This window comes from Phyllostomus discolor, chromosome 2 (genome assembly GCF_004126475.2).
Source record: "Phyllostomus discolor isolate MPI-MPIP mPhyDis1 chromosome 2, mPhyDis1.pri.v3, whole genome shotgun sequence".
Lineage (NCBI taxonomy): Eukaryota > Metazoa > Chordata > Mammalia > Chiroptera > Phyllostomidae > Phyllostomus > Phyllostomus discolor.
In genome coordinates, this window is record NC_040904.2 from 196,098,501 (window position 1) to 196,122,443 (window position 23,943).

The 23,943-nt window shown below is 45.3% G+C and overlaps 1 protein-coding gene across 7 annotated transcripts in view; it reads left to right on the forward strand.

The window, feature by feature from the left end:
- ANO2 (anoctamin 2) overlaps window positions 1–23,943 on the forward strand; it is a 318,934-nt gene that overhangs the window by 222,599 nt on the left and 72,392 nt on the right. For all 7 annotated transcript variants that reach the window (XM_036019420.1, XM_036019422.1, XM_036019421.1 and 4 more), the window contains 2 exons: window positions 16,203–16,280; window positions 22,922–23,117. In XM_036019420.1, coding sequence (XP_035875313.1) covers window positions 16,203–16,280; window positions 22,922–23,117 — 274 coding nt within the window. The remainder of the gene's footprint in view (window positions 1–16,202; window positions 16,281–22,921; window positions 23,118–23,943) is intronic.

Consider the following 23,943-nt stretch of genomic DNA (forward strand, 5'->3'; position numbering starts at 1 on the left):
TCAATTGATGTTTGCAGATGGTGACTGTGACTCTGAGGAGACCCTATATTCCTTGAATTTCTCGCATGAAGTGTGGAAAGGGGTCCCTGACACAGGAAAGGAAGGCACAAACTGTTTTCCCTTATCTCTTCACTTTTCTGAAGTAATCTACCTCCCCTGCAAGGAAACCTAGACCTTCAAAGAACTGAAGGAAACACATTGGTGAGGGCCAGTGAGGTTCTGGTGAGTGGGTACCAGCCACATGAGACCATCACCTCCCCCAGAGATGGGCAGCTGGGGGTGTGGGAAATTGCATGGAGGTAGGAACCCAGGTCCCAGGCCCAACTTTCCTTTTAACATCCTGTGGAACCCACATAGTTTTTTAGTAAAATGGGCCTAGGAAGACCTGCCCCACATTGTTGCCAAGATGGTTGTTTTAAATACATGTTTGATTAAAACATTTCTAACATGCACAAAAATGGAGGAAATAGTAGAGTGAACCTCCGTGTTCTTTCACCTAACTTCAATAATTATTATCTCACAGCCAGTTTTGTGTCATTTATACCCCTACCCAAAACTCCCTCCCCATTATTATCCCCAACATCAGAACGTGAGGACTTATAGAATGAAACAATGGCAGCAAATGCTTTGTAGAGTACCTAACAGGTAGCAGATGCTTAGAAAATATCTTTGGAATCTGAACTTGCAGTAGTGCGAACTTTATAATTATTACTTCCTGGCGTGTCTGAGGGAGTCCTGAGAGTACAATATTTCTCACAGTCTTACAGATGAGAAGACGTACTCGTAGGTCAAGTGATCTGTCTAAGGTGATGTAGCCAACCAGGAATGTGAGGCTACCATTAGAACCCAGGTCTTCCACATCCCATATGTATGCTCTTGGCTCTGTGCTCTGTTGCCTTTGTGTTGTTGGGTTTTTTTTTCCTTTTGAATATCTTCTTAGAGAGGAACAGGAGACTTGTAAAATTTTATGTGGGCTCACGGTTTAAAGAGAACTTGTTTATGGGACTGTAATAACCACATATCCATGCGCACAACTGCTTACCGTCTTCAAAGGATCAGCAAATCCAATTTAATCCATCAAACACTTAGTGAATTACTTTTTGCCTTGATCTCCAGAAAGTAGAAGATGTATAAGATACAATTGCTGCTCTCAGGAAGTTCACAGTCTCGTGTGGACTGAGAACTTACTGAAAGCCGTTGTACATACAGTACAGTTTATTACGGGGAAAGGATACGGTTGAAACCAGCCAAAGGAAGAAGTACAGAGGATGAAGTCCAAGAAACTATCAAACAAAAGACTTACAGTGTCCTCTCCCCATAGAGTTGGGACAGTGTCACTTTCTCAGCACCGATGTGTAACAATTGATATAGCCACAGATTATTATCAACCAGGAAAACACCCCTGAACTTTGGTGTCTATAGTTTTTACTGGGGCTTGATCCTGTATGGCTGACCTTTAGTCTGCAGCCAATCTGGGGGGAGAGATGATACTGTGTGGACTAAAGACCCCGTCACATCACAGTGTTAGACTGTCTGGTGGCCAAATGCCCCAAGCAAATGAAGACACTCTCATCAGTAGAACATTTGAAGGAACTAGAGATCACTTCCTGGTAGCTGAGAGCAAAGGCCAGACCTCAATCTGGTTAAGGTTATTTCTTTACTACAAAACCACCGGAGAGTCTCCATTTGAAAATGTCTCAGTGGCCAGCTTTGAGGGGAGTTGGAAGCTTAGGGGGAGGAAAGGAGATGGGTGTAGTAATGATTCTAGTTCTGAAAATCACTTTACTTTTCCAAACTCAAATTTGGTAATGAGACATGTGAACATTTTTTCCTTCTGGCTTATGAAAAGTCAAAGAGCAAATAAATTGCAAGGCTGAGGCTAGAACCTAATTTCAAGAGTTCTCCCTCAACACAAACCTGGGTTCGTGGTGAGCCCTCAACTCTAGGCAGCCCTGGGGTAACTGCCTCATGTTTTCCTCTGCAGAAGGAGTGAGAGAAGAGGACAGCAAGGATGCCCCTCCCCCAGCAGGAAGCTTTCTTTTCCTCCTGTTGTGTTCCCCTCCTTCTCCCCTATCAATATTTATTGACTACATGGTGAATGAGAAGGGAAAGAAAGGAGAGGAAGGAAAGAGAGTCTCCTCATTTCTATCAGGCATTTATTACCCTGGTATCTTTCTTCCAGGTTGCCTGCTATTATTCTCAGGGAGTTAGATTTTCCTTCTCTTTCTCAGCCTTGGTCTTCACCATTCTGTTTCTGTATCAGAAGCAACCAAAATGTAATGCATTGTCCATAAATTCTGACCTGGCCTGTGTGGGACCCCAGAGAGCCCTGGCTGCCCTTTGCCCAGGGCCCGGAGATGGATGGATGGTGTTGAAACCCAGGAGAGGGCAAGCTCATGTTAGCCTGTGCATTTTGTTCATTAAGAAAAAGGATGCCCTGTACATGTTCTGGGGGCAACTGCAGCCACCCCTGGGGGTTAAGTATCTGGGGGGGTAAGCATTTGGGATGACTTGAGCTCACTGGAAAAAAAATCCATAGCTGGTGTTGACACAGGGAGGCAGCTGTACCCTGTGGTGCAGATGAGGGGAGCCTGGCTGGAGCAGCTGAGGCTGCAGATTCCCTGGCAGTCATGTCCCAACCATGCAGTGAGTCAGGGCCTCAAGTGCAAAGAGATGATGTATGTTGACTCCGTGGTTCAGGGTTGGAGACGGGAATGTGAGACGGGCTGCAGAGTGGAGGGGGTTCCCCCAGGCAGGCACACCCCTGTGTCTCCCTTGGCTCCTGGTTCCTGGCTCCTTGTGGGGAGAGGCAGGGCCAATCCCTTTCTCTCTGGGGCGTGAATAAAATCCCTTCTGGGCATGGGGTGCTCGTGTCTTGGTGGGTCCTGCCAGTGTGTTTTTCTTTCTCAGGAGGAGAACTATGGGATAGATGGAAAGAGAAACTAGGGAAATAAATACAAGTAGCTATTTTCCTTAATGCTGAAGCTGGGGATTGAGAGATGAAGGGTGGAAAGTGAGGCCATTGAGCTGATGGTAGAGTCAAGTCTGAGAGGGTGGTACGAGACTAGGATAACCAGGAAGATGGCCCCTCGTCCTGGGCCAGTGCCAGTTTAAGACTCAGAGCCAAGAGACGGTATGAGGAAGTTCCAGCATGTGCTCAACACTAACTTCAGACCGCACCCGTCACCTCTGTTCGTTCTAGTGACCCCTTGGCACTTCGTGGTGATGTAGTGAATCCTCTGCATTTCATGGCGGCTTGCTGCAGCTCAGAGAGAAAACAGGGGTGAGGGGCCTGGGTAAGGAGAACAGCACTGAGATGCAAGGCGATGCATTACTGATTGATTTAAGGTCAAGTCATTATTTGTTGGCTGAAGAAGAAACTGCCTTGCTGGGGGGGCAGCAACTCTGTGTTGTGTTTCCAGATCAGTAAAAGGGGGTAAAGCAACTTTTCTCAAACTGCCAGGGAGCTGGGTCGCTGGCTACCACAGAGCTTGCATAATCAATGGAGCCTGTGAGCGGAGGATTAAATGGAGATACTACAGGTCTTCCTGGAGCCTCTAATATGTATTAGCCTACTAGATTTCCTAAAAGAAAGAGAGATTGGGCGTGTAGAACATCTGTGAATACCTGGAAAATCCAGTTTTCTGAGGAGCACAGTGGAAAGAACCCAGAAGAGAATTAGAAGGGGAGAGGGTTGGAATTATTTAGATCTGGATTAAAATCCCAGCTCAGCACTTACTAGTGTAACTCTAGTCACATAACTAACCTTCTTGAGTCTTAATTTCCTCATGTATAATATGAAACTAATCATTTCTATCTCATACGGTTATTTTGAGAGATAAATAAGATCGGATATGTAAAGAATCTTGAAAAGTGACTGCAATATAGTAAGCACGCACTAAATGATGGATGCAACAATCAGTCTCGGGCCACTGCTTTAGCTAAGTAGTCATTGTTCTGGGGCACACCCAGACCATTAAGTGTGAGTTTGTGTGTTTGTGAGTGTGTGTGAGTATGCACGCACTTACGCTCACACACATGTGCATGTGCACGCAAGGACTCGTGCCTGAATTTTCCTGAATCTTTTCCAAAGACATAAAAGTTAGGAGCTCCTCTGCCGTGCTTCCACAGCAACCACTTCCCTGCGCTGTAACTGCTGCCCATCTGTCTCTCTCACGGCACCGGGAGCCCTGGAGCACGGAGGCCACAGCACGGGATCTGGGACATAGGAGATGCTTATGAAATCATTGTCAAAGGACTTGTCAGTGCCTCTTCTCCATTGTCATGGCAGGTCTGGCCCCATCGCTTTATTAATGTAACTTAGCCCATCTTGAGTGTCAAAAATAAATCCTCTGAACCCAACGGTGACAGCAGAACTGGTGGCACGGTCAGAATCTGGAGAGTGGGACGAGATTGGTCTGGGAGCTCAGCAGCACAGCGGGTTCTGCCATCAGCATCAGGGGGTAAGAGTTTGGACTCCGTAGGTCTTCCCTTTCTCGCCATGTGATGTGGCGGGTAGTCACACACAGCAGCTGATTAGCCCTCTGAGTGCAGAGCCTCATCCTGGGCCCTGTGGGTTGGCGGTAACAAAGGAGAAAGCCGGGCAGAGAGTACCTGCACATTCAGCCACAGGGCAACCATCCTCTCCCTTTCTCCTCCATCCTCCTCCTCATGGATTTTTCTTCCTCTTTTTGGCTCCACTCCTCTCTCTGCATTTGTCCGAGATGTTCTCAGCACAGCAGGACAGAGCCAACTCTTGCTCAGCAAACCCAAAGAAAAGACACGAGTGGCTGGACAGGATCTCACCTCACCTACAGACCACACAGGAAGGAGGATCCCTTTTATGGAACATTTCACTAATTTTATTTATTTATGTATTTATTTATTTTAAAGATTTTGTTTATTTATTTTTAGAGAGAGGGGAAGGGAGGGAGAAAGAGAGCGAGAGACACATCAATGTGTGGTTGCCTCTCACACGCCCCCTACTGGGGACCTGGCTGGCAACCAAGACATGTTCCCTGACTGGGAAGCCAACCGGCAACTCTTTGATTTTCAGGCCAGTGCTCAATCCACTGAGCCACAGCATCAGGTCACTAATTAATTTTAGAACAGATTACTGAATTCTACGTATTACAGTGGCCTGAGTATGTCAACAGCAAGTTCCGGGGCCATCTTAGGAGACTCTGTGCTCCTGCAGCCTAATGGAAGATGCCCCCCTTGACCATGACCCAGATTTGAAGAAGATCTAGGAAGTGCTTTTGCTTCTCCTACCCATTTTTCCTTGCTGGGGTCCCTTCCCATTTGTTCTGGCCCTTGTTTTTAATGAAGAGGAACAGCAACTAACCACTGTTCTCTGTAAGAGAACAAAATCTGAAGCCAAGCCAACAAACAAACGTTGCATGTTGAAAGAGCCAGTGTTACAAAATAACACGCTGAGAGTTAATTGCAGTGTCTTTTGTACCAGTTTACTGTTGCTGCAAATTGCTGAAAATTGTTTCTCCTAGTTAAAGACAAACACTGTTTTAGATGTGTATTGTCTAACGTGGTGTAGCAGGGACGGCTCCATCCTTGGGTGGAGGCCAGAAGTGACTGATACTGTTAACAAAACAAAGTGACCTTACTCTTCCGACCAGAACACATGGATGCTGGCAAGATCCATTATTTATTCATTTGCACATGAAACATTTCAAAGGGAACAATGTTTAAATAAAAGTTACCAACATATTTCCAAATGCCATTTTTCACACCGAGAAGTCTGACACTGCTGTTTTTGCATGGAGGGCAGTGACCATCTCCTTCTTAATATAGAGCCTGTTACAGTGCTCTGTGGATAGTGGGAAATTTTAAAGCATAAAACATTCACAAAATTCAAGGGAACTGCATAAATTAAGGAAGATAATCAGATGCTGTCTAGGCCTTCTCTGACATATCAAACAAATGGTTTGAAAAATCAAACTGTGCCTCGGCTGCTGGCCTCCCCAGCATGGTCAGTGACCAGGCCAGTGAGTCACCTTTAGTTCTTGCCCTTCTTTGTGAGGTACTGAGCAGGTCTGAAATTTATCCCTGGACTCCAGTTTGATCAGTGCCTGTTCTAGGCCTACAATCAGCTTGCCGTTGGGGGCAAGGCAGGGGAAGGAGTGTGGATGGGAGCCAGTTGGTAAGTGGGCTGGGCCAGCTGATGTGACGAATTCTATGTGGACACTGCACATGAGGGCATTGTCTCCAAGCTTGTTTCCACCCTGTGAGCACCTCTCAGAATATCTGTTCACACAGGGACAAGCCACAGGAGTATAGGCCCTGGAGGAAAAACAGTAAGAGAGGGCTGAGTCTTGTAGAATGGTATTTCCCAAATTGGGCTGATCCACAGTGTCGCCTGTGAGGCATTTGCAAACACAGATCCTTTCACCGCAAGGATTCTGACTTAGTAGGCCTGGGGCAGAGCCAGAAATCAGCATATTTTGAAAAGTCACCTGAGGGATTTCGACAATTGGCTAACGTGGGAGTCATGACATTGCCCTGCCTGTGCCATTCCAACCTCACCTTTGCCCAGCAGCCACCTATCTTCTCCACGGCCTGAGCATCTACTAGGGCTGAGCCGTCAACTCTTCTTTCCTTTCCCAGGGCTGAGGACCGCTTCCCAGTGCGCGCCTCCCCCACCCCCACCCCCGCACCCCCAGGCCCTGCACCTCCCCCGTCCCAGCACAGTACGGTGTGGATACCTTTTTAGAGCATCATAATCGTACAGAGAGAATAGATATAAAGAGGCATGTAGAACCACTGATTTTCTTCTACATTTGTTTAGTAGAAAAAATAGGAATGATGAGTATTGGGCCTAAAGAAAGCAAGAGTAGGGAGGGATTTTACAAAGAACTTCAAGTTTGTAAACAGATGTTCTACAGATCAGTTCTGCACTCTGTGGGATAGAACATAAGGGAAGGGGCCCACATTGAAGCTGGAGGCTCACAGGTTAGACTAAGAAACAATGTGCGACTGAAAGGGACACACACTGGGAGGAGCTCAGTGTGGCTGCAAGATCTCTGTCCCAAAGGTCTTCATGATTAGCCGGGACTCAGCTGGGTATTGCTCAGACTACCACTCTTCCCTGTATTGTTTTCCATTCAAAAAGCTGTCCTTATGGGCGTGTGCCGATGAGACATGCACTTGACTATTTTTCTTAAAGTGTTGTAGGTTTACCGTGAATGTTTTGCACTTTCCCCTTAGGTGTTGGCGCTGGTGTGTAACCTGAGACAGCGGCACAAAATTGTTCCGTGGGCTCTTCCTGTGTGAAACTAGATTTCACCCACCCAGAGACTAAATATTCAATCCCACCCTCATGAGCACTGAGCGCTACCCAATGAGCTGGGCTATTGTTTCCAGACTCATGGTCACATGCGTCACACATGCAGATGGATTCCCAGGTCTGGCTGAGGCCAGCAATCGGAGATCCAGTGGTGAACTAGGGGCTGCCTAGGGGCTGTCATGGACCCCATGTTTTCCTCAAGGAGACAGAGGGGAGATAGGTAAACAGATAACTTCAGATAGTGATATGTCGTGATAGAGAATAATAAGGTCCAGGGCATGGCCGGGGCATTAGGAAAGACCTCACTGGAGACGATGCCAGAACTAAGCACAGAAGAGTGAGAAGAGGGCCTAGCTGGGTAAAGAGATAGGAGAGGAATCTTATAAAAGTTCTTGAAGCAGAAACCAGCTCGGTGTGTTCAGCGAACAGGAAAGAAGCCAGTGTGGCTGCAATGGAGTGAGGGGTAGAATGGTAGGAAATGAAGCTTGAAAGGAGCTAGAGCCCAGATCTTGTCAAGTCTTGGAGACCCTGGCACAGGCTTTAAATGTATTCTAAGTCCATGGTCATTTGACTTAAGGCCGTGTGTGATATTCTAGGTAAGTTTATATATTAAGGATTTAGACATGCAGTACTAGTGAGTGGGGAGGGGCTGCCTGCAGTTGGAGTTCAGGAGGAGCACACGGTAGAACAGTTTAGGTTAGAGTGGAGCCGGGAGAGAAGCTGAGCCCAGTACTGGAGCGCAGAAGGGCCAGGGCAGTCCCTGGAAAACAGAGAAAGTGAAGCCGCAAGCTGTCTGGGGAACTAGAAGCAGCCAAGTAAGCAGGCTGGACCTCAGGGTGGGAGACAGGGAGCCAGAGTCTGACTTTTTGTGTGTCTGCTGGGAAAACCAAGCAATGGGAAGAATAAAGAATGTTTTCCATGTTAGCCACAAATTATACTGCCTTCTGCCCTGGGCTTCAGGCATGCCTGTAGACTTAGGTGCTATGCCACGTGACTGCCTCAGTCCTCCTAGATTGGGGCTCTGTTCCTAAAAGTCTTTATCTCTAAATAACTCGGGGGGGTCATCATGGGCAAGTGCATATAGCGCTGAGGGGCAGGACCTAGAGGCTCAGCCTGAGAGGCTGTGTGTGCTTGAGCTGTGAAGGCCAAGACCATCCTGGGGGCTTACATGATGGTGATAGAAGCTGTGGGGGACCTTGGGCTCAGTGAAGGGAGGGGTATGCAGTCCAATACTGGCCTCATGCTTCTGGTCAGGCCATGAAGGCTATGAAGGAGAAGGAGCTATTTTAGGAGAGAGAACTAAAGAGAGAGACAAGATGGTGAAATTGGTAGGATCTCTGTTCCTAGAATGCTGTTTGTGGGAGTGCCTATAACCTCGCCCAGCAGAAAGAGCACTGAGCAGCTGTGTCTGAGGGAGAGTGGGACCAGAATGGCAGATCAAGGCCACACTAGATGATTGGGCGGCTTTGAAACAGGAGGAAGGGCCCCTGGATCTGTGCTGTAGGAAGCATTGCCCAAATTGAACTTGGGGTTTCCTTGTCATTTTGACCCCTAGTGACCTTTACTCAGACACGATTGAACCTAGATCAAGACTTTTCTTTAGCTTTCCATCTAACCCCTGTTTTAAGTCTGTCTCCTAATCTTACTCTTCCATAAGGCCCCTGTCTGGGACCACTTCCCATCTCTCATGCAATTTTACCATCCCTGATTCACCCAGGTTGTTATGATTTCCCTTAGAAACCCTACTCAGGCACTACCAACCCTCCCCACCCATGGTTCTCTATAGTGTTGCCCCGACCATGGGGAGTGGGGCAGTCACCTCCAGGTTGATAGAAGACCTCCACCTCCTGAAATGATTGGATCTCTTGACTCAAGAAATCAAGGCAGACAAAGTGAGCTGCACAAAGGGGTGAAGAACTTTCTATCTGATTCCCACCTACCACTGGCCTCATGAATTCTACCAGTGTTGAGGCCATGCCCTGCTTGCCCCCTGGCACAGAGAGAGACTCAGGTGAGACTGGTGAAGTGTCACCAAGATCGTTTTTAGAGTTGAGGTCCATGCACCTGATAGGAGGCCTGTTGATTACACAAACATTTGTTGAGCTTATACCATGTACTTGACACTGTGCTTAAACACCAGATACATGGAGATGAATCCAACATGGCGTCTGCAGTCCTGGAACTGACAGTTTGTGAGGGCAGACAAGAAAATCATCAGTTGAAGTGGAGGGAAATGAGGCTGGAGATGCGCAGGGTCTGAATTACGGCATGGGTACTGGCAGTAGAAAGTGGAGGAGTGACAGACTAGGAGAATGTTTAAGGAGATAGGCTCTATAGGGCCGGAGGCTGACTGAGGTGTGTGAGAGGAAGTAGCCCAACTGAATGCCTTGGTTTCAGGCTTTGTTTGCTCAAAGCATCGTGGTTCAGTTCACTGAGTTAGGGAATGTAAAAGAATAAGAAGAAAGTTTAAGGGGTAAGATGATCCATTCTTCTGGGACATTTTGAACTTGGGAAATTCCACTGAAGATGTCCACGAAGAAGTTGGACAAATGACTTTGGAACTCAGCTGAGACCCCTGAACTGGTGATAAAGATTTGCCTCAACAGGTGGGTGATAAAAAAAAAGCCACGATTTTAGCCAGGAAGAGGGAGGGTCTTGAGTGGGGAAGTATGAGTATTAAACTCTGCTTCAACCCTTTATTCCTTCCAACGTCTTAAGAAAGCAAACTACAGCAGCCCTCTCCTCTCACCTGCCATCTACTTTCTCATCATCTGCCATCTTAGTCTTCCTTCCATCATTCCTTTGAAACTGTCTCACAGGTCGCAGGTAACTTTAATGGCAAATGCAAATGGATACTTGGTTGCTATCAACTTACTTGATCTCTCCTCAAGAAAACCTGTGTCTACTTCTTGACACTTCCCTCCCTGGACATCTGTGGCACTATTATCTGCTGGTTTCCTTCCTATGCTGTTGCCACTCTTTGGTCCACTTATTTTTTAGATGACTGAACCTAGGAGAGGCAGCATCACACAGGATCACATCGATTCCAGAGCTGCAACTTATTAGCTTGTGGCCAAGTGTATTAATCCTCTGGAGCTCACTTCCTTCTCCTTGCTACAGAATGAGGATAATAATAACTTCCAGGGTTATTGCAAGAATTAAATGGAAGATATCTAAGGCAGCTAAAAAGTAGTAGCTCTTATTGTTCAGCATGTTTCCAGGTGAACGGCAATACCCAGCAAAAAGGAAATGGTTTGAGTGTGGTTACCGAAGAGTGGTCACCTGACTAGCAGCATCAGTAGCACCAGCACCAGCATTCCCAGAAACTTGTTAGAAATTCAGATTCTCAGGCCCACTCCAGACCTGCTGAGGCTGGGGCCCAGAAGTTTGTTGTAAGAAGATGCACACTCAAGTATGAGAACACTAGTTTAAGATAAGGAAGAGTGAAGTCCCTGAGAGGATGAGATCCAAAGAAAAGGTGGAGGCTGGCAGTCAGTAGGAGGAGGAGACATATCTCCAAATGAGATGGGGAGGTCAGATGATTTAACCTAGCCCTGCCAGAAACCCTGCTGCTGTCTACAGATACTCTACCCTCTGTTTTCTGTGAACCACTTGATAGTGCTACATGATATGATAGCACAGTGCCTTTGGGCATAGCATTTTCTCTGGAATACATTCATTCCTCTTTCATCCTAGAAAACTCTAATCCTTTAGTCACAAGTGAAATGTCCCCTCACGTATGAAGTCACCCTTTATTCCCCTAGGCAGGTAGTCACTCCCTCCTCCGTGTTCCCATGACATATGTCATATCATGTCATAATTTGTGTTCATCTTTCTCAGTTTCATCTAGTAGTTAGGGCATTCATTCCTTAAGGGCAAAGAATGTGAGCTGTTCTTCTGCACATCTCAGGGCATAGTACAGGCACAATGCTGGACTCTCAGTTGGTGTTTAATGAACACTCCCTGTACAGAAGAAACAGGAGTAGTAACAATAACTCATGATTATACAAAACTTGTAAGTTTCTAAGTACTATCACATGTACTCACTGAGTGCTTAGTAAGGCAGATTTGCCAGTCATCCCAGTAGAGATGAGAATGTAAGGGCAGGGGTAGGTTAGATAATATGCCCAAGCTTGCTCAGCTAATAGAGAGATAGAGACAGGTTTTATTCCTGGTCTCTACCTCTTCATTATGTTATATTTCCAAATTCACTGTTTTTCCCTCTCCTTGACACTGCCCCTAAAATATTTGTTGGAACATAGACTTAATGTATGAACATCTCATTAGAAACCAGTGTGACCCTATCTATTCTTGACCTGCTTGTTTTTAGTTGGAGGTGGTGGAGGCTGATGATGATGAAGAGCTACTAGTGGTGATGACAGTGCTCAGCTTCCTGCCTCTTGTTGGCTTTCCCAAATAAGGAGGACCACAGCCTGCTTCCTTTCATTCCCAAGTCCCCTCCTGCCCCAAGCAAGATGCCTGCTGATCAGTAGGCCCTTATCGTCTTCAATCTTTATTGGTTTAACACTGGTGTGAGTGAGCATCTCTTCCCTACAGCCCTGCTTTAAGCAAATCCAACATATAAAAATTGGGATTAAATCTTAGGGGAATCTGTAGACACTACTCCCTCAAGGAGGTAGAGTATAAGTCTTCACTCTCTAAATATGGACTGCATATAGTGACTTCCTTCTAAAGAGTAAAGTATGGACAGGAGAAAGAGAGTAACTATGCAGCAGGGAAACCTGACAAAAACACCACCTGCACCAAGTGATCAAGGTTAACATCATCACTGAGAGGTCATATTATAGCCTGTATCCTTGATATGAAGGGGTGAAAATGGCACTTTATGTCTGTGGTCTTCCTCCCTCAACACTTACAACTTCAGTCTAATTACGGGGAAAACTTCAGACAAACCCATATGGAGAAACATTCTTCAATATACCTGACCAAGTAGTCCTCAAAACAGTCAAGGTCATCAACAACGAGGAAAGCCTGAGAAACTATGTAGTCTGGAGGAGCCTAAGGAGACATGATGACTAAATGTAATGTTTGGATAGGATCCTGGAACAGAAAAAGGCCAGTGGGTAAAAATTTAGAAAATACAAATAAAGTACGAACTTTAATTAATAATAACTTACAATATTTGTTCATTGATTGTGAAAAATGTAGCCATACAATGTAATAGGAAAAACTGGGTGTGAAGTGTGCGTGTTTGTGTGTATGTGCATATATACAGAAAAACTTCAAAGATAGTAGAGAGAATATATATTCTGAATATAAATATTTTCAAAAGAGCAGTTCCATGATTTAATGTGAATGTCACTGTGCTACTTGCTGCTGGAGACTTGGAATAGGAGGCATAGTCCAAGGGTGGAAACAAGACAATAGAGACAAAGAAACAGACACAGATGACAGCTAGGTTCATGTCTTAACAATGGGGCCATTAGCTAAGTGCTTCCTAATCACCTGCTTCTGATATAATCATGAAGCTGATTAGACCTTACTTTTGTGTGACACCTTACAGTTTACAAAGCTCTCTCATAGGCACTCACACATGCTCTGCACAATACCTCTGTCACTTAGGTGGGACCAGTGTTGTCATCTCTGTTTTAAAAGGAGTGAGAGGCACTAAGAATTCTCACCTACCCTCTGTGTGTTGTGTGCCAGTGTCGCCCCCTCCATATGTTGGTTAATTCTTATAAAATGCATGATAATTTATCATTTTATACATTTACAGATAAGGAATATAATTACAGATGAGGAAACTAAGGCTCTGGAAATTTCCCAAAGTTACTTCACTAGTTAGTTTTATAGCCAAGAGTTAAACTCGGGTGTTCTGGTCTCAAGACTACTTCTTTTTTCATTATCCCGCAGGCTTTCTATGTGATGATTACACAGAGTGTAGTTACATTAATGACATGGTGCCCTGAATCTTCACATCTTTAATGTGCCAGTGAGTGGAAACTTTTAACTAGCTTCTTCTATCAGAACCAGTTATTATACATAAAATCTGCTGCACTCACTGTCATCTTTACCAGTAACTTTGGGAGCTTGGAAGGCAGTTGGTAATCTTTGTGTTTCTCTTGGCCGCTTGTGTTTGGATAGTGTCTCAGTGTATGAGATGGAAACTATGACTTCCAGAAAAAAGGGCTCATCAATGTAAACATGAGAGGAGATGATTTGTCACAAACACTAGAACCTATGTCAAAATGAGTATTTCTCTTTAAGATAGTTGCTTTGAGAGGACAACCAAGTCAATTGCTTTTTAGTTGTCTCATTTTTATGAAAACTGGTCATGCCACCTTCCTTGCCAAGGTTAGCATTGAAATCCATTTGTTTCCACGGTGGTCTCTGAGCTCTTTCTGGGCAGGGCTGAATCTTCAGTATCCAGCACAGAGCCCAGCCCTCCAAGGTGCCCAGACCTTGTTTGTTGAGTGGAATGGAACCAAAACTGATTCTTCAGGATGGAGTTGTCACTGCAGGGTACAGACTGGTCCAAAGACATCTAATCCCTCTTGGTCTCTGACCTGAAGAAGGTAGACAGCCACTTGGCAGGAAACCTTAACCAAAACCATTTCAGATGCCTGATTCCTCCACGGGATTATTAGTCATCCTCTATAGTTGTATTTATTTATTTGAGCCCATGTCACCGTGGGCCATATTTCCTGCTCCTCTGCTCCTACCCCCCTTTCCCCTATTTCTTCCTGGAATGTCCAACTCAGCCCTGAGGGTTACTCTGAACCGAGTCCACCCTTGCTGACAAGATGTTTCTCACCCCTCCCTTCATCTCAGGGGCCAAGCACAGGTTGTTCTACCTCTTCTTGCACTATTCCTCACTTGGGAATCACCTGACAGAGGAACTGGCAACATGGAACCTATGAACCAGAGTTCCTTCTTTTCCACTCATCACTGGTATTTCAGAACACATCTGGTTTGCTGGATTTTAAGGCAGACCTTCTTAACTTTAGGCCAGAGAAGGAGTCAAAGAATCATCAAGACTTTCATTACAATGAGGGAGACCTCAGGAGGGGCCCTGCCATGCACCCCTTCTTTTCTTTGCAGAATCCCTACCGAGTGCTGTTGTCCACCAGCCCATCTTCAGTTTTCCTTATCAAAACCTTACAGGCAAATATCACTAGTGGGAGTAAAAAACTAAGAATTAATACAAAAGAAAAAGAAAGCAGTGTGACTCCCTTTTGATGTTGGCCTAATGTAGAGGAATATGAATAACTATTTCAGTCCTCACAGAAATAGATTTATATGCTGTCACTCATCCAGAGTGGTCATGACCTGTAATTACCTTATTCTCAATTGCGTGACAGAAAGTCTGCTGGGCTAGGAGTTCAGAGCCCTGGTTCTATCATGAGGTCCATGAAAAACTGAGTATCCCTTGTTTATACCATCTGTAAATGAAAGTGCTAATTATTAAATGACTTCAGCCTTAACACTCATGTCCACCCCCATTTATTAAGCCAGCTCAACTCTGCGCTCAGCTTCAGACATGCAGTAAGAAAAACACATCATTTTCTTTCCTCAAGTACCCCACAGGCTCGTGTCCAAGATAATCCTCACTCCCACATTGGCAAGTGCTTCCTGAAGCTTTTGTATGTGGGTGTCACTTCTGCTTTCTTAGACTGTGAGGTCCCCAGGGGCAGTGGTCAAGTCCACTTTCTTCTGTCTTTCACCATTCCTGTCAACAAGGTCTGCACACAGTGGATGCACAAAGGTTTAAAGAAAGACATCTTTTAGGCCAGGAAGGCCCTTGGCCTACAGTACAAGCTTTCAAAGGCTAGATGGCACTGTTGCTAGAGCCAAACCAGGTGTGTTCTGAAATAGTGGTGAGGAGGGAAGAGAGACTAGAGGAGGGGGCCTGGAACATTCACGGGCTGAGTTTGATTCAGACACATTGCAGAAAGGCAGGACTCCTCCCTCACCAGCACAGAGTGCTTTGCCATTTTCAGGGCATCTTTACAAACATGATTTCAAATGGTCTTCAGAACAAATCTGTATCAATCCTCATTTTATAGAAGAGCAGCTCAGAGAAAGCAAGTGCCTAGACTAAAGTTATGTGGCAGTTAATTGACAGGGATTTTTATCATTCATACATGCCTTGTCGACATCACCCAACCCCATGAGGGTCATCAGACTAAGCCAAAGGACACCGGTCAGATATATGGTTGTCCTGGAAGGGCAGCCTGGGTACCCTGGACCCAGCCTGAGGGGAAAAGGTAGGGTTCTCAGCCAGACTGACTAACTGCAAGGCATTGACTTAACCTGTTAAGCTAAAAATGTCTGCATCCGTGACCAGGAGAGAACACAGTCACTTTGGGGTGAATAAATGACAGCACATAAAGGTTATTTCAAGAACAAAAATTGTGGGTAATTTGTACATGTACTAGGACTTATGGTTGATGTTTTATTGAAAAAATGGTCTGTTTTAGGATGTTGCCCTGTGGTTGGGTTGTATAGGTCCTGTGCCCATTGCTTTACCATGTTCACACGTTTCTCATTAAAATAAAACAAACAAAATCATCCTGTGTGGTAGGCAAGACAGGTGTTGCAACTGTGCCCATTTATGACAAAAAAAAAATAAGAGTCAGAAAAGTGAAGAGACATTCAAGATCATGCAGCTGAGGAGTAGGTTGAACTTTTGAAAACTTTAGCCCAGAACGAGGCTAAACTGAGATCTCGTCCTCTTTTCCCCATAGTTTTTTCAGGCTACCTAGAAATCACAAAATTAGGAGAGCTGTTGTTAATGTGAAAGGTAAGTCATTGGAGACTAGAAAAATACCTATATAGAATGATGAGTAATTAATGATATGCAAGCTTATGCAAATTAAGAGAAAACGATTATCTGTTATTTATGCCTTCTGGTTTTCTCTACTCTCCTGTTTCTTCCCAGGATGATGATGAAGATAAGCTGAGCTGGAGAGATCGTTTCCCAGGTTACCTGATAAACTTCGTCTCCATCTTGTTTATGGTAATTTCCTTGAGGGAACACCTGCCTATGGCTTACGCTTGTTAGATCCTGTTAAGGGAATACTGTGGGTGTGTTGTTCTTTTATGCTATGGGAATAATGAGGGACTAATAAAGATGAAGCCACAATCCCTGTATAGAAGGACAGGACCTTATCTGATAGTGCGGCCATTTCTAGTATCAGTCACCTAAAGAAGGGAAGGTGATTTTCTCGGACAAAACACCAGACCTGGAAGGGGTCAGTGACCTTCTGTAGCTATTGAAAGAGTTTCTAACTTCCTAGCATGAAGAGGGTAGTAGGGGTTCTATCTTCCCAGCCTTGACCACAGATGTTTGAAGTTGGAACTATTTGGGGTGGGTTGGTGGTAAGATGGTACCTTCCACATTGGGACAGACCAAGGCCTTGGAAGAAGTAATCAGGTAAGACAGCTACAGAACTGTGGCAGCCTGTTGAAGCTGGCTGACTCTCATGATTTGTGGAATAGAACAGAGTCTGGCAGCCACAGGAGGCAGCCAGCCCGGGCTTTCTAAGCCGATTCTTTAGTTTTCCTATAGTTGTTGTGTTTGCTTCTGTGTTCTCCCTGGGAGTTTGAGAGGGCTGTTTGAAAGGCCCAGATGGTCTCAGCTGTGTCAGGGAAGGTAAGGAAGGGGTCTATGCTTCATATTTGAGTCATATCAATAAAGTGATAGCAGGCTGGTCTTGGGAGCCAGGATGAGTGAGCCAACAGTAACTGAAACAAGAAGATCTTACAACATTTGTAACATCCTCTCTTGCTGAAAATAACAAAAGGTGAAACTCAGGGGACTGAATATGGGCCACTGAGATATCTGCCTTGTCTTTATGGGTAGGCTCCTTCCAGTATTCAAAACTGGAGCTTCTGTTTTACACAGCGGTTGTGTCCCTACAGCATTTCTAAGCAGGACTACACATTAGTTGTGGGGTGGAGCAGAGTTTGCTTATCCCCCCCCCCAAAAAAAAGTGGGGGGGGGGCTGAAATGATTATAATTTTCTGGACCTACTGGCCACAAGTAACTCTGATCCTGGCCTGAGGTTATTATTGCCATCCTGATCCTTGAGGACAGGAACCATGTCCTAGTCTCAGAAGTTTAAAGTGAAGGAAGCATCTACTTCAACAATTTGTTTCACAGATGAACTGCAGAGGTGGTGAGTGCCTTGCCAGGACTTGGAAGTCTACATTTGTTATCTTCTCATTGCTTAACAAGAGCAAGGCATGTAGAATGCATTCAACAACATGTGGTGAATTGCAATGTGTTACGCTGGAATGATATAAAGTTTAATTTAGCACTTCAAAGCCTCCCACAATATGCATCTTGTTGTCAGAGATTATTCATTCATTCAAGAAATATTTAATGGGTGCCAACTATGTGCTTGACGCTATTCTTAGGCCTTGGGGGTAGAGCAGAAAATAAAACAAAATAATCCTTCCCTCAAGGAGTTTATAGATAACAAATACATACATAAATAAGAAAAACATACATAGTTAAGTAAAATATTTCTATCTCCAGTGGTGATAGGTTAGGATGTTTATAACATCCCACCTTGCTGAAAATTACAAAACTAATATTGGATAAATATATTTTTCAATCTTGTTAAAGTCTTGAATGGCTGACAGAATTGTGAGGCTAAGCTCTAAGGGGAAATGAGAGGTGCCTTTACCCATCTAGACCAACGGCTTTGGTTTTGGTGGTTTTATGGGGGCAAGGAGAGTAGAAATCAGGGGAATGGCTGGCTCAAAGTAGGGATTCTAACAAGAAGCCCTCACCTCATTAAATTGGAACTCCAAAGGACTACATTCTTGGAATAAAGATGATAGAACTAAACCGACCCCATTTCCCATTTATGGGACTGCAGAGAAAATTATGTTCTAGGTAGAACAGGGAGAAAGAGGGAATCATCTCCCAGAGGAGTGGCCATGGGCAATCACCGTTGTGGATTCACAGCCTGGTCCATCACACGAGAGGACCAGGGTATTGCCCTGGAACAATGTGTGGAGCATGAGACCGAGCAGTCAGGGAAGTGTTTATAAAAGAGTTTTTTGTTATGGAATTTGGGCAACAAACTGGAGTATCAAATATCTTTCCCTCCTCCATCCCCTGTGACTAAACCTTGGCAGAAGATTTCAGGACCTTGGCCCTGAGGACGGTTTTAGGGATGCCAGTATGCCAGATCAGCTGGGGATGTTTTTCATAGGATGACAGGAGCCAAGAAACATCACATGCTGTGCCCATCTTCCCCACCATGATACAGACCTGGATGGACAAAGACAGATTTTCTCTTTCTTCTCCAACCCAGTAGGTTGAGCTAAAGTTCCTTTTCTGTTTGAATTGACCCTCTTTTGGTTTTCTTTTTACATGACAGGGGATTATCACAGGCAATGTCCATCCTTCCTCTAGAGCTAGGTGCCTGAGCCCTCCTCCTGTGCCCAAGACAGTCACTTACACTTGCATATTGGGAGCCACCCATCAGAAAACCTCCTCCATTGCCAGTGTTATTACAGTGGCTTCCTAACTGGCCCCCCTGCCTTTACACTGTCCCCCTACTGATCTTTGCAAAATCAAGGTCCGATAACAGCATTCCCCTGCTCCAAACCCTCTGGAGTTTTCACATCTCATGAGATATAGAGCCAGCACCTTTATACCACAGGGCTGGCCCTGCTTCTCTCCACCACCCATGCCCCACTCCAACTCTCCCTTCGCTTAAGTAGGTCCTTGCAGATATGTCACCTTCTCACCTAGGCCTTTCCTGACCACCCTATTTTAAATGACAAACTTTCTCCATAACCCTGTTCTGCTTTATTTGTTTCCATAGTGTTTATCACGCCAGATATACTATACGTTTTACTTATTTATTAGTTTATTGCCTATCTTTCCCCAATAGAGGATCAAAATCCAAGAAATTTGTATCTTTGTTCAGCAATATATCACTGACACCTAAAATGGTGACTAGCGCATAGTAGGTACTCAAGACATCTTTTATGAATGACTGAATGAGAAAATAAATTAAGAAGATGCCAGAGACAACTTATTATGTCAATGATAAAGTTATTAGTGTGTGTATTTTTAAAATTGAGCTACTATTATGTGCCATGCCCTAGACTAGGCACTCTCCCACTAGTTTCTCCTCCCAGAGGTTGCTTCTGCCTGTGTATTTCTACTTCCTCCTCTGTATACCTTCTTCAAAGACTTTCCCATAGAAAACAGTCCCAAAGCCGCTTCTGTGGAGTTTCCTCTCACTAATCCCCCTGCTCTCTACTCAGAGCATACCAGAAGCTCATGAAGTAAGGCCTTTGACTCTGTCCAGCTGCTACTAGTCTCCACATTTGTTATGTGTGCAATGGTTTTCTCAACTTTGCTTCAGAATGCAAGTCCTAGAGGGTAGGAATCAGACCTACTCTCCTCTCTGTCTCTCTTAGAGTGTCAAATAGGGCTATGGACTTTGTAGCCTGGCTTCCGTTGCCATTTGGCTGTGCCCAGAAGTAAATTATAGGATTAAAACACTAAAAGCAACAGGGACCATGATAATGTGACCATGTGCAGGGGATCAGCAAATCTTTACCGAGAAGATTGCATGCCTGAGGCACCTCTATGAAATGGCAGGAGGCACAGAATGCAGCACAAGACCAAGCCCCGCTTTTGCCCTGGTTAAGGGAGGCTGATCACCAACATGCACCATACCCAGCACAGTAGTGTGCACAATAAGTGGTCAGAAAATACTTATTGAATTTAATCAACAAAATCAATAATGCAGCCAAACTCATGAGAGTAGTACTGTATTTAGTGCCAGAATATGTGGGTTCTAATATCAGGGTAGGGTTGTAGACTTTGCGGCCATAGAGCGGGGTTCGAATCCTGGATATCACTAACTTGCATCTACAAAAGGCATGTCTTCTGTGGTAATTATAAGGATTAGTGCTAGCAGAGATATGCATTGAATAATGACATAGAGAGGGTACATGGATCAGCTGTTGTTGATGCTGATGTTATTACCATTAGTACATCAGCTCTAGCATGTACCCTCTGGACCTGGGACTGATCACATTGCTGTTTCTTGAGCCTCAGTTTCTTATATGTGAGATCAAAGGCTAAACATAGATAGATGATCCCTAAATGCTAACATTCTTGTAATTCCTACCATGATCCAGAAGACCAGGGTGGTTGTCCATGCCTTGTGACCTTGAACAAATCCGCTTTCACACCTGTTTCTTCATCTGTAAAATGGTCTGGACTGGGCTTGTATTCTTCAAGTTCTTCCAGTTTGAAAACTGATTCTTGAGGTGCTTGTGGGAAACACAGAAGGAAAGGTTCAAAACCTGATTTCTGCAAATGGGGTGGAAAATCAAGACCAAAGAAGTTAAGACTGCAAAGAACAGCATCAGAGGACTGGGAAGGGACACGTTGGAGGTGGGGCTGGGGAGGTAGAGAGGGTGGGAAGAAGGGATTTCCCACAGGAGGAGGGCAGTGCCTCTAGAATTTGCAAAGGAATCTCATTAAAGTGCAGATTCTGCATCAGTAGGATCAACAACTGCATCTGGAGTTGTGCTTGAGATCCTGCATCAGGCTCCCAGCTGATGGAGCAGGTCCTGGGGTTCACACTTCGTGTAACCAGGAAGAGCCTTCGTCCTCCCCCAGTTTAGCAGCTGGGCCTCTTAGAGAAGGAAGATAGAAGCTGATCTCCTGCCCACTCCTTTCTCCATGCACCACCCCCAGACTCCAAAGCAAAGGATGTTTTTGCCATTGTTGTTTTCTCCCAGTCATTCCCCCAACTCCAACCCCAAATACACACGCTCACACAGACACACTCACACACTCTTCGATGCCCTGGCCGCCCCCGCCTCGTCATTACTTCCATCACTGACCTTCACTGCAAAAGTGATTTTGGGGAAAAAGAATCTCACACCACGTTTTCCAGGCCCTTACTGTCTGGCAGTGACAATCCCAGAGGAATGGGAAGTGAAAATGTCGACATTGTTGGAGAGCAGTGATGTCTCGTCCTGGTTTTCCCACTTGCATGGTAGTCATTCCTCCCTAGTCCTGGAGCCTGGGGTTTCTGCTGCTCCCGCCCTGTACCCTACATGAGAAGAGGGGCCTCCCACAGTGATTTTCCCATCCAGCCTCTCCTACACCCTGACATACATGTATGTGGATGCACCCACATGTACACATACACACCCTCCCTCTTCCCAGGGAACACGGCCATCCTCTCTTCCTTCTTTTTCACACCACGGCCCGCAGGGTAAACACTAATATTTGTAAAGCACAAAGGGATAAACCACTGAGGCTGCCACCAGTACAGCCCAGGCCTCAGCACCTCCAGGTATCCCACCCCCAGAGGTTTGAAGACATCTGTCCCTCAGACACATCTGCAACCCATTCCCCATCCGCAGCCCACCAGAGTGTCAACTGCACAGCTTGCAAAAAGCCCAAGCCTGAGTAGCCCCCTCCCTAACATTACCTCCTTTTTATGGAGAGAATGGACAGCCCAGGAAAGCTTGTTTCTTCAGAAGGCACCTTTATACCTGCTCCTTTCTCTCCCCATGTTTTCTATTTAGCCCTCCACTCCCTGCCCCCAGAGGAAATATGACCTGTACAGCCTCCCTTGCAAAAAGAACTGTAAGAAAGAAGACTTCACTTGACTGGAACAAATTAGAATTTTTCTCTGAGCAGGTTAAACACCTGACTGCTCTCTTTCTTCCTTCTGCCCCGTCTAGGAGGCTCTTTCAGGGCCCTTTCTTCTCCTGACATTTGTGCTTCAGGGAAATGGCCAGCCCTGGGCTATGGTGTGAGAGAAGAGGGAACTGGTCTGGAAGAATGCCTTATTATTCTAAGGTTCTAGAAAGAAGTATGGTGGGGGGGTGCCCTTCGAAGGCAAGTGGCTGCTAGACTTCCCTTTTAAACATAACAGCGAGAGATTTCAGCACCAAGTGATAAATCTGAGTTCTCCATTTCAGATTGCCTGGTAGAGAAATTAGGGTGACCTTTTGTTTTCACCCTGGGGACTGACAGTGTGAAAATCTCACTCTCTCTCTTTCTTCTTTGGTCAACCTTCTCGCACCCACCCCGTCAAGCTCTCACTCACCCCTTCTCAGCTCAATCACCTTCAGTGGCTCACTATTTCTTTTCACTGAGTCCCAGTTTAAATCCCATTGCTCCACAAACTATTCCCTGAGCACTCAGATCTACTTGCTCCTCTGAATTCTTGGTCCCTTTAATAGGGACCAAGAGAAGAAACAGTCTTCATTTAGCACTTAATACATTCTCAGGTATTATTGACTGTGGTTTAACAGGAATTCATCTTTTCTCCATAGTAAATTGAAAGCTCTCTCATGAAGCAATCACATGATGTATATCGTACACACTGTAGTATCCAGCATTTCTATTCCTAGTTCTTTGTGTGTGTTACAGGCCATTAGGAATATGATAAAAATGGGAGACATTCTCTCCTGAAAAATGCATCAATTCTCAGAATTTCCATGAGTTTAGAGTGTTGGCAGTTCCCTTGTTGTCCACCAATGTACTCCAGATTAAGAATGCCTAACATAGCACATAGTACTGTTGGCTGAACAAATGATAGGTGCTCAATAATTGTCTACAGATGTGTGACTCTTGCTGTTTTTCCTCTACAGATTGCCCTGACCTTCTCAATTGTCTTTGCGGTCATTGTGTATCGTATCACAGTTGCAGCTGCTCTGTCTCTCAACAAGGACACACGCTCCAATGTCCGAGTGACAGTGACAGCGACAGCAGTCATCATCAACCTTGTGGTCATCCTCATCCTGGATGAGATCTACGGTGCCGTGGCCAAGTGGCTCACCAAAATCGGTACTGTGCCACCACGTCACCTGTTTGCCCTAGGTCCCCTGAATGGGGTCAGTTCAACATGGGTAACACTTTTGGTGGTAATGGCCCAACATGAGAAAAGGAACAGGAACAAGATGCTTTGTGCAGTGCCTTTAAATTGGAGAAATGAGAGAGCACAGTGGTTATGTGCTGGTAGGGCCTACCAAAGGCTCTCCCAGGCAAAAATTGTTCCAGCCCAGGTCGATTGCCTCACTCTTCTCTAAGAATAATCCATGGGTCTATTCTTTTTAGCCTAACTTAGAAGCAAGCCGGTTCAATGCTTCCTGTTAAAAATCTCTGAGTTTTAGCTCTCCTCATTTTCCCAGCAGCGTTTATAAAGTTGAGAAAGCCTCTTGATACTTGAGCCCGAGAGGGTCTTATCTATTCCCACATTGTCAGAGGCCTCAGAAAATCCACACATTCCCTGTGCACCAAGCAGACTTCAAAGAGGCATATCAGACTTCCCAAGCTTCAAGCCAGTGAGAAAAATGCAGTGGCCTCAATATTCAGACATGTCATTTGAGCTGCAACCTGCTGTTGCCTAAACACCACTTTTTGGCATTTGTGCTTATTAGGTGGGGGAGGGCTGAGAGCAGAGACCCTTTCCTCATCGGATTTATTCTGGGTGGCCTGGATGTACCCCCTTTCCCCCGCTGAATTCTGGGAGTAGGAGTCTTGGCCTCCTATTCAACTCTGGGAGGTTGAATTAATGATATGATGTCTTTAATTCACTGACCAGTTAGAAGCTAGACACTAAATAGGATAACCCCCTCTTTGAGAGAGCCTTCCCTAGAGGACCAGAGAATTC